The sequence below is a fragment of the Panthera leo genome, chromosome A1 (genome assembly GCF_018350215.1).
Source record: "Panthera leo isolate Ple1 chromosome A1, P.leo_Ple1_pat1.1, whole genome shotgun sequence".
NCBI lineage: Eukaryota > Metazoa > Chordata > Mammalia > Carnivora > Felidae > Panthera > Panthera leo.
In genome coordinates, this window is record NC_056679.1 from 116,621,307 (window position 1) to 116,632,449 (window position 11,143).

The 11,143-nt window shown below is 43.3% G+C and overlaps 1 protein-coding gene across 1 annotated transcript; it reads left to right on the plus strand.

Moving 5' to 3' along the window:
• The first annotated feature begins 27 nt into the window (after positions 1-27).
• On the plus strand, positions 28-11,100 carry IK (IK cytokine). The gene is made up of 20 exons (XM_042937194.1): positions 28-155; positions 705-771; positions 2,864-2,956; positions 3,305-3,364; positions 4,436-4,603; positions 4,774-4,888; positions 5,281-5,351; positions 5,553-5,599; positions 6,414-6,577; positions 7,083-7,191; positions 7,496-7,535; positions 7,695-7,914; positions 8,072-8,090; positions 8,564-8,642; positions 9,097-9,177; positions 9,432-9,489; positions 10,245-10,333; positions 10,496-10,604; positions 10,771-10,805; positions 10,893-11,100. The coding sequence occupies exons 1-20, from the start codon at positions 140-142 to the stop codon at positions 10,918-10,920; spliced, it is 1,668 nt and encodes a 555-aa protein (XP_042793128.1). The 5' UTR covers positions 28-139; the 3' UTR covers positions 10,921-11,100.
• Positions 11,101-11,143: the final 43 nt, after the last annotated feature.

Sequence of the window (11,143 nt, forward strand, 5' to 3'; positions counted from 1 at the left end):
CTAGCTGGCGGTGGCGGAAAGGTTGCGGAGCGCAAAGCACTGTGGGCTGTTCCTGAGGTGCATTGTGGGAAAAAGCTTGTCGGTGCTGTGTTGTCGCTGGAGCTTTAGTCATTGCTGGCGTTGAAACACCGCAGTCGAAATGCCAGAGCGAGACAGTAAGGCTCGGGTCGTCTGTTCATTATTACCTTGAGGACTTGGGACACTTGGCGTGTTGTTTTCGCCTCAGATCTTAAACCCTGTGTGGAATCTGGGGGGTGGAGAGAGGGCGGGGTGTGACGCTGGAATCCGGCGAAGCCGTTGGGTCCTGAGTGAAACCGGGAATCTCCGGACTGTTGTCTCTAAGCCTTGTCCTTGCCCCAAGTGACAACGGGTGGTTTATCTGTGAACTATCCCCTATCCCCAGCACTTAATCTTGAATTGCGCCAATTTATCTTTCACGCAGTATCTTAGATGTCATCTTCAGGAAGTCTTTGCTGATCCTCCAGCGCTGGTTTAGGGGCCCTCTCCTCTGCACCAACAGCTCCTTGTATTTTCTCACTTCGGCACATAATTATGATCTATTGTCACTGTCTTTGTTCTTACCGTTCTTCCTCACTATATTGTGAGCAGTTTGACGTGAAAACATCCGTATTGTTCGCTGATACATTCCAGCTTTTGCACAGGGCCTGACACGAAAGAGATTTAGTGCCTATTATTTTTCTTAGGTGAGCCTTTCTCCAACCCCTTGGCTCCAGATGGCCACGATGTGGACGATCCTCACTCCTTCCACCAGTGAGTGTTTCATTATGGGACTCTGGGAATGAACTAGGGGGCAAGTAGAGTGGTGTGGTGACGGTGAAAGAATTCTAAGTTGTCAGCAAGGATGGTCCAAAAAATTGTGCCACTTGCTTCTTTATCTCTGTGAACTTTAGCTGGATCAGGTCAATTGCATCAAAGTATTAGAGAGGAAATTCTGGCTGGGAGGGTGCTAGTTTTTAAAATTAATGTTTAATTACATATGATACAGAAGTTGATTCTTGTAGAAAATTAAAGTAGAAATAAGGGTAAATAACATCCCCAGTCCCTTTCTTAGAGGTAACCACTGTTCCTTTTTTATTTGTCTTTTTTTTCCTTTTTTTTTTTTTTTAACATTTATATACATACTTGCATGTCTGAGGAAAATATATTATTACTCTATAATTTGAAGTCTTAAAATTAAATGGTACGGTGTTGTGTATATATATATCATTTTGCCACTTGGTTTTCCCCACTCCATATCTTGGAGATTATTATATATTTTTTTTAAGTTTATTCAGAGAGAGAGAGAGAGAGAGGAAGGGAGGAAGGGAGAGAGGGAGGGAGAGGGAGAGAGAACACCAGTAGGGGAGGGGCAGAGAGAGAGGGAGAGAATCCCAAGCAGTCTCTGCACTGTCAGCACAAAGCTGATGTGGGTCTTGAACTCACAAACCATAAGATCATGACCTGAGCCAAAGTCAGAAGCTTAACCAACTGAGCCACCCAGGCACCCTTTGGAGATTATTTTCATGGCAGTAAAAAGGACTCCCTTCTTGACCAGATTTTCATCAGGCTTCTCTGGGGTCTGTTTTTGACTAGGACTGTTGGGCTCCTGTTTAGCAAAGAATGCTGTTAAGCCAGTTTATGGAGAATCCCCTTAAGTAATGAAGTAGGTCCAGTTAGGGTCCTTTTTCTACCCTTGATGCTTAAAAGTTCTTTTAGTAATTTTTTTTTAATTTTTTTTAATGTTTATTTATTTTTGAGACAGAGAGCATGAACGGGGCGGGGGGCAGAGAGAGAGGGAGACACAGAATCTGAAATGGGCTCCAGGCTCTGAGCTGTCAGCACAGAGCCTGACGCGGGGCTCGAACTCACGGACCGTGAGATCATGACCTGAGCCGAAGTCAGACGCTTAACCGACTGAGCCACCCAGGCACCCCAGTAATTTTTTATAAGTCTCCATTTGTCCCAGTGTATATTCAGAGTTGAGTGTCAGTTCCTCTCCCCTATTGCAGTAGTCTTTATTCCTATGACAGTAGTCTTTTTTTCTTTTTTTTTTTTTTAAGTTTTTTAATTTATTTATCAGAGAGAGAGTGCATGCCTGAGAGCAGGCGTTGGGCAGAGAGAAGGGGAGAGAGAGGCAGGTTCCATGCTGTCAACGCAGAGCCTGATGCAGGGTTCGAACCTATGAACTGCAAGATCATGACCTGATCTGAAGCTGGACACTTAACTGACTGAGCCACCCAACTGCCCTTACTATGACAATAGTCTTGAACAGTGTCTTCCTTGGGAACACTTAGCAGAATTCTTTGCTACAACTGAGCACAGCAGGCCCAGAAAGAGCCCGACTGAAGTTTGGCCAAGGAGTAAGTCTTTGTCATTGTACCAATTAAAATTATCTCTTATACCATTGTTGCTATCTACCCCACATTTGAGAAACATGATTTAATTAGTCTCTAGTTAATATACATTTAGGTTGTTTCCAAGTTTTTATTATCTTCATATCCGAAACTGAACCTTTTTTACAGGCCTTCTAATATACCTATGTCAGTAATTAGCAAAGCTAAATATAGGTGAATGGAGTTGCTAGGTCATAGGAGATACACATGTAAATTTTGATACTGCCAACTTATCCTCATATCGGCTGTACTGACTTATGTATGTTCCCTTCAGCAGAATGTTTACTTCCCACATTCTCACTCATACTTGATTTATCAGACTTTTTAATTGTTAACACTGTGATGCATTAAAAGTGGCATGTTTTTGTCTTAGTTTGTATTTTCATGGTTTCCAGTAAAATTAACCTTTTTTTACATACTCCTTTTCCAGTTTTTACTAGGTACTCATTTTTAAAATCTTTGCCTTCTAGGTCAAAACTCACCAATGAAGACTTCAGGAAACTTCTCATGACCCCGAGGGCTGCACCCACATCTGCACCACCCTCTAAATCACGTCACCATGAGTAAGTTCTGGGGTCTTTCAACCCGTCTCTTATTTCCTTCCTATGGAAAATCTACCAAATTAGATGTCTTAGGAACTGGAAGCCTAGTTATTTTTGAAGACTGTGATTCTGATTGTCTCCTGCTGGAGATTGAAGCCCCAGTGGAGACTGGGGTGCTCTAGGAACTCAGAATGTTCCACATACCACTTGTACTACTAGAGTTGCTGCTGGTGCTTAAATGGACAGAGGTCCATTCCAGCCCCATGGACTCAGATACTGGGGTAGGTATTGGGGAATATATGATTTTAATAGTGCTTCAGATGGTTGTGATGTTTTCTAACGCTATCAGTGAATTTCTTTGTCTTCTAGGATGCCAAGGGAGTACAATGAGGACGAAGACCCAGCTGCACGAAGGAGAAAAAAGAAAAGGTGAAGGAAGGATGGAGGAGTGTTGGGCTTTAAGGTGGATAGTATTTGGGGGAAAGGAGTAGGAGGTAGTAGTAGGAGCATAAAGATTAACATTTTCCTTTTATTATTTTGAGGTTCTGTGCTTCACTGGAGAGGAGGGATAGGTAGAGTGGCAATTTAGGACTCTGGAGTCAGCCTGCAGTATTTTAATCTCATCTTTACCAGTTTCTAGCTGGATAGCCGTGGGCATATTGCCTAACCTTTCTAATAGTATTCTTTTTTTTTTTTTTAATTTTTTTTTTTTTAACGTTTATTTATTTTTGAGAGAGAGAGAGACAGAGCATGAATGGGGGAGGGTCAGAGAGAGAGGGAGACACAGAATCCCAAACAGGCTCCAGGCTCTGCGCGGTCAGCACAGAGCCCGACGCGGGGCTCGAACTAACGGACCGTGAGATCATGACCTGAGCTGAAGTCGGCCGCCCAACCGACTGAGCCATCCAGGCGCCCCTCTAATAGTATTCTCATGGGTAGAACAGAGAGTGATTTCACAACTTTTTATCAGGTTGTCATGAGGATCAGTTGCAATATAAGTGCAGCTGATATAAGTGCATATAAGCACTTAGCACTAGTGCCTGGCATACGATAACCACCCAGTAATACTTGTCTACTGTTATCACCATCATCATCATTATCATCATTATTCATTTCTATGATACTAAAACTTCTGGACCTGGTATTTTGCTGTTCCTTTCTTTCGGGGGAGGACCAGCAAGGAATGACGGACTTTCAGTTGAAATTTGGAAGGTGATAAAAATTTAGATAACTTCCTGGTTGCCCTATGGAAAATTCTCTACAAAGTTGGGTGGCATTGAAGAATTCTGAATTGACAGAATGTCCTGAGGTGGCATTGAAACACTGTGATCTGGAAGATGCTGTAGTTCTGATTTTGAGAACTATCAAGAGGTGGCCAGCAGTTCTATCAGGACATATATGAGTTTTCACCAGAGAGTTGGAGGAAACAGGCAGGAACAATTCTGCTGACCTTGGGATAACAGCTGGTGAGCTTTACGCATTGCTTTTCTCTTGTCACAGTTATTATGCCAAGCTTCGTCAACAAGAAATTGAGAGAGAGAGAGAACTAGCAGAGAAGTACCGGGACCGTGCCAAGGAACGGCGAGATGGTGTAAATAAAGATTATGAGGAAACTGAGCTAATCAGTACCACAGCTAACTACAGGGCTGTGGGCCCCACTGCTGAGGCGTGAGTACCATGGCAGCCAGGGTATGATTCCCTAAGCATCCCAGAATCCTGCAATCACAGTGTGAGTTCTACCTAACACTTTACCCACTTTGGAGCCTCAGCTGAGCCATTTCAAGAGGGACTTGAAGACATAAAAGACTATTCTAATGTGGTTCTCTTTCCATATATAGGGACAAATCAGCTGCAGAGAAAAGAAGACAGTTGATCCAGGAGTCCAAATTCTTGGGTGGTGACATGGAACACACCCATTTGGTGAAAGGCTTGGATTTTGCTCTGCTTCAAAAGGTGAGCCTTGGTGGGTGGGTGGAGAGTAATTCTAGAGTGCTGAATGCTCTTGTACAAGCCTTTCCAGGTGAAGGAGGGAGACTTCTTTTAGTCCAGACCACGTAGAAGGGCTAATGGTGGCTCTTGTTTAGGACTAATTACTATTCATCCTTCAAGTGATCACCTAGGTATGGTTAAGCCCCATTCCTCACCTCCTACTTCCTGTACCTTTGCCTAGCTCTTCTATTTCACTTATCATAGTTATCACATTTTGTTGTCTCTTCTGCTGTAAGCTACCTTAGGGCAAGCACTGTATTGACTTATTTAGTATTGAGTCTTTAGTTCCTGGTACAGCAAGGTGTATAGTGGTGTTAGGTAAATGTATGTAATATGAATAAATGTCTAAACTCTAGGTACGAGCTGAGATTGCCAGCAAAGAGAAAGAAGAGGAAGAACTTATGGAAAAGCCCCAGAAGGAAACCAAGTAAGTAAACATTGTGGAGAGCTTGAGAGTTTAGAAAAGTGGGACTTAAAGTAGGAACACTGTGGATTCTGTGTCTCCCTCTTTCTCTGCCCCTCCCCTGCTTTCACTTTGTCTCTCTCTCAAAAATAAATATTAAAAAAAAAAAAAAAGATAAAAAAGTAGGAACACATTTAGCAAAAAAATTTATTTTTATCTTTCTAGGAAAGATGAGGATCCTGAGAACAAAATTGAATTTAAGACACGTTTGGGTGAGTACAGAATTTCTACGCTAAAGGTTGTACATTTTAGGTGAATTGTAGGGACTTAATGCTCTGAGCAGGATATGCTTCTCCTTTCCCTCAACCTGCTTTCCTCTATCTTGCCCCCAGAGTAGCTAGTTCTTATAAAATGCTCTACTAGAAATTGGATGTGGACTTAGTCATTTCATGTGTGTTATTAATGTCTCCTCAATTATGTTGGAAGCTGTTTCAGATTGTGGTTTATGCATTAAGGGAAGTAGCTCGTAGCTTATGCGTTAAAGGAGGTAGCATGGTTGGTGATTAAAAGCTCAGAATTTGCAGTCTGAGACCTGGGTTTGAATCCTGGTAATGAAACTGCACTAGGCATGTGATATTAGGCACCTGACTTCACTTCACATTACCTGTTTGTCTGCAAAAATGGGGCTAATTCACCTCATGGGGTTATTGGGGCAAAGAAAAGTAGTTTATGCACCGTACCTATCATATTAAGCATCTTTCTTCCTCACAGGGCCTAATACAATGTGAGGCACATAGTGCTCTTGAGAAGACATTGTAAAAGACTGGATAGGAGCTCAGGCTTTGGAGATAGATTGCCTGGGTCCCCTTCTTTATTCTGTTGCTTGGTAGCTGTATGATTCTAGGTAAATCATTTCACTCAACTTTTGTATCTTTATCAGTTAAAAGGAGATAGTAAGGCACATCTTATAGGGCTATTGTGAAGTTTGAGTGGTGGCTGGCACAGAGTTAAGCACTCGATAAATGGCAGCTATTAATTGTAGAAGGTTCTCAATGGCTATGCTTGCTGCTCGTCCTGTTTTTGTAGGCCGCAATGTTTACCGCACACTGTTTAGGAGCAAGGCATATGAACGCAATGAGCTGTTCCTGCCAGGCCGCATGGCCTATGTGGTAGACCTGGATGACGAGTATGCAGACACAGATATCCCCACCACGCTTATCCGCAGCAAAGCAGATTGCCCCACTATGGAGGTAAGTGACTTGAGAGCCTCTTACGTGAGCCTTAAACCTGGGAACCAGCCTGATTCTGCCCTGGGTCTCGTCCACCACATTTAACCCATCACTGAGTCCTGTCCACTTTTCACTTTCTAAATTTCAATTTAGATTCACTGGAGTGATTTTTACAAATGGCTGGTGTGATCTTTTTCAACATGTACATTTTTGCCTCACCACTATTGAGAAGCTTTCAGTGATTTCTCATTGAGAAATTGCCCTTGCACCTTTTGGCCTTCTGAGCCACTTTTCACCATGATTCCCTGTTGTTGTTCTCCAGGGAATCCCAGCTCTCTTGAACGTGCTAGATTCACTTCTGACACAGATCTCTTTGTATATGCTATTCTGTTTGCCTGGAATCTCCTGTAACACCTTTCTCTGTTTTCACCTAGTTGGTTATAATTTGTCCTTTAGTTTGTTAAGTGAATGAAGTGAAGAGATTCTTGTTCTGTGGGATAATATCCTTGCTACTTGGGGTTTTCAGGCCCAGACAACACTGACTACAAATGACATTGTAATCAGCAAGCTCACCCAGATCCTTTCCTACCTGCGGCAGGGTACCCGCAATAAGAAGCTCAAGAAGAAGGATAAAGGTAACCTGGAGAGTTAGGGAGAGAAACCTTAACTCTGGAGGGGCATTTGAGGGTGGAACCATGGTCTGCTGGAGCCTTCTGTGTCTAGAACATTGGGGGGCTCCTGGAGAGCAGCAAAAAATGAGAGCAATAGAGCATTAACTTGGCTCACCCAGAAAGCAGTGGTCAGCTTTGAGACTTGATGGGGGAGAGTATTGGGAGATTTTATTATCCCACCTTCTAAACAGATGGGCATTCAGAGCTGTTTAGGCTAAGTGGGAATCAACTCAGGAATATTTTGTTCACTACTCTCTTTATATCTTAGGGAAGATGGAAGAGAAGAAGCCCCCTGAGGCTGACATGAAGTATGTATCGTAGCACTGTCACCTGATGTGAGGGAGGAAGGAGCTCTTTGTTTCTTGTTTTTGGCATTTTGGGGAGGCCTTGGTGTGAGAATCTGGAGAAATGGCCAGGGAGAGTGGAAGTGGTGTGACTTTGGCAGCTAGGGATCTCTGTTTTTCTAGTATATTTGAAGACATTGGGGATTATGTGCCATCCACAACCAAGACTCCTCGGGACAAGGAGCGGGAGAGATACCGGGAACGAGAGCGTGATCGGGAGAGAGACAGAGACCGTGACAGAGAACGGGAGCGAGAACGAGATCGGGAGCGGGAGCGGGACAGAGAGAGAGAGGAAGAGAAGAAGAGGCACAGTTACTTTGAGAAGCCAAAAGTGGATGATGAGGTGAGATAGGACCCTGGTACCGAGCGATAGAACTGCCCATCTCTGTGCCTGCCCAGCCAGGTAGGGTAGGGAGTTGATTCAGGGATTAGTCAAGTGGGGAGGAATGAGTGTAAATCCTTCATGGTGATACTCACTTCAGTTTCTCTTTTCTTTCCAGCCCATGGACGTTGACAAAGGTGGGTTGTATCTGAGACATCTTGAATTAGCTCTGGTGGTCTTGCTTTGCCCTGGGCTGAGAGTCTATCCTAGAGTTCAGAGCTGGCAACGGTTGGGATTGTGGGACTTCTGGTCTGGGTTCTCATTAAGATCCACATCTTGCTTCATGGAATAGAAAGAAGAGGAGTCCGGAGTTCCCTCCCTCTTCCTGGGCAATGGCAGGCATATTTGCTCTGTTAGATACAATTCCTCCAGCTTTGCGGTTCTGAAAGACATGAGGCAGGTCTTACCGGCCGTATTCTTTGTACACAACCCCATTTCACCCAGAGTAGCTCATTATTAGTTGAAATTTGATTAAAACTATGTTAACTAAAAGAGGGTTTTTTCTGTTACTTAAAAAATGGTTTTATGAAAACAGGTTAGAAGTGTGTGTGGAAAAGAGGTCAAAAGTTCCTTGTTTGACATTCTGAATAGAGTTCCCTTTCCCCCCCAGGACCTGGATCTGCTAAGGAGTTGATTAAATCAATCAATGAAAAGTTTGCTGGATCTGCTGGCTGGGAAGGCACTGAATCATATCCTTTATTTCACTATGTTTTTGGATTCTAGAAAACTGTTGTCCTGTTTCTTTCCAATTCTACCTACCTCCCTGTTTCCCCACAACCCCTGGCTCCCATCCTGCCTCTTACCTCTTATGGTGAATTTTGATAGAATTTTGCATTCGTTGTGACTTCCCCTTTTCTCCCCACATTTGTTCTTTTTTCTTTAAGGTATTATTATTTTTTTTAAGTTTATTTCAGTAATCTACACCCAGTGTGGGGTTTGAGCTTAACGACCCTGAGATCAAGAGTCACATTCTCTTCTGACTGAGCCAGCCAGGTGCCCCATGACTTTCCCATTTCTCAGAGGATTCACGCAAGCTCACAGCCTTCTCCTCACAAGTTTTCATGTTGGGGCTTCTAGGCCTTGGCCCTTCCTTCTTGAAGCTTTTCTGCTATAGGTAGAATTATTTTCTTTGACATAGCGTATGCTGAAGAAGCCAGAGGACAAGAAGCAGCTGGGAGACTTCTTTGGCATGTCCAACAGTTATGCTGAGTGTTATCCAGCCACGTATGTGAGACTGTTAAAGAAGGGAGGCTGGGATAATTGGACAATAAATTGTGGGGAGGGGGATGAGGTGGAAATTTCATTAATTTGGACCCATGGGTACTTATTTGGATGAACTGTTCTTTGAGGCTCTGGGTGGGAGGTCTGGGGGTGGCAGTTGTCATTTCTAGGCATATGGCATCTTAGTTGGGTGGGTTTCTGGATAAAGCATAGGAGTATGGGTCTGCACCATCTCTTTAACTGTTGCTTCTCTCCAGGATGGATGACATGGCCGTGGATAGTGATGAGGAGGTGGATTACAGCAAAATGGACCAGGTGTGGAGTTGGAAGGATGGGTAGGGATTTGGGGGTAGTTACTCTTCAGCAGTATCCCCCTCCCCCCTCCCCAAAGATCTGTGTCTTGTTTTCTGGGCCTTAACTTTTCCTCCACTGCAGCATTAAGAACAGCAGCATTGTGAGTCATGAGAAGCTTAACCTTTAACGTATCTGTCCAGAAGCAAATGAGATATGCCCCAAATAGATTTATTTCCTACAAAATGCCAGGCTTTGATTTCTGTACTAGGCAGTAAGCAAGCCTTTAGTGCATAAATAGAAAGAGTAGGAAGGAACTTCAGTCTTGAGAAAAATAACTGAATTTTATTCTAGCAGGATTGAAATGTTCTTCTCTGTCTTAAAAACAAAAATACCTTAACAAATAATACCATTAATGGTGGCGAAATTTCAACTAGTTTTTCCTTGTTTTTACTGCAGTGGTTGAGCATGGTGTAATTCCATCTTGGAGACTTGCTGAACCCTGGCTCTGCCAAGTTTTGTGACCATGACAACTTATTTTACTGCTTATGCTTCAGTTTCCTCATCAAGAGAATTCGGAGGAATATGGTTGTTTTTTAATAGAGTTTGAGGAAATTAAATAAGTGTTCAGAATAATGCCTGGTACATAGTAAGCATTTATTAGGGTGGGATTTATGAATGATGAAACAAGATTGTGGGAGAACCTGGCTTTATTAAGAGCTAAAATTCTGTTTCCGCTGACATTTCTAACTTCCCTGTTCTCACTGTGTCTCTAACAGGGTAATAAGAAAGGCCCCTTAGGCCGCTGGGACTTTGATACCCAGGAGGAATACAGCGAGTATATGAACAACAAGGAGGCTTTGCCCAAGTGAGTTGTACTAAATATGGCCAAAGATTGAGGAGAGGGATGATGATGGGCCAGCCTTCACCAGAACAGGTTCTCTAGTCACAGGGTCATCTGGGAACACCTTGCTACTGCTATGCAACCTCTGATGCCTTCTTTCTCCCAAATGTCCTTTATTGTTCTCAGAGCTGCATTCCAGTATGGTATCAAGATGTCTGAAGGGCGGAAGACCAGGCGCTTCAAGGAAACCAATGATAAGGCAGAACTAGATCGACAGTGGAAGAAGATTAGTGCAGTAAGTGAGACTGCCTCTTAGGTGGACTTCATCTGAGGGAGACAATGGCCCACAGATGCAGGAACAGGCAGGGGGTTGGAGAGCAAAGGAGAGCGGTCAGACTTGCGTCTTAGGTGAGTTTAGGCTCACAGCATAACTGTTGTGTGTTAACTGTTCTTTTTTGTAGATCATTGAGAAGAGGAAGAAGATGGAGGCTGATGGGTGAGCAGTAGCATTTTTCCTCTGGGGCACTGTAATAATTGGTTAGAGTACTGATCTTATGCCAACACCTTTTTCCTTCCATTGCAGAGTTGAAGTGAAAAGACCAAAATACTAATCTCTGGTTCCAACTGCAAAAAGATTCACCACAAGGATGTGCTTGCCACTGTTTGCTTTCTATAATTCCCCAAAGAGTTGCAAAGTGTCTTTCTGTGAATGTATATAAAATGTTGTATAATCATTTAGTTCCATTAAAACTGGTCAACCTGGGGGCACCCTGGGTGGTGCAGTCTGTTAAGTGTCTGACTCTTGATTTCAGCTCAGGTCATGATCTCATGGTT

Coding starts and splice junctions, on each gene's coding strand:
- IK (XM_042937194.1), top strand. Junction 4,604..4,773: donor GTGGGCCCCACTGCTGAGGC/GTGAGTACCATG, acceptor TTCCATATATAG/GGACAAATCAGCTGCAGAGA. Junction 9,178..9,431: donor GCTGAGTGTTATCCAGCCAC/GTATGTGAGACT, acceptor GCTTCTCTCCAG/GATGGATGACATGGCCGTGG.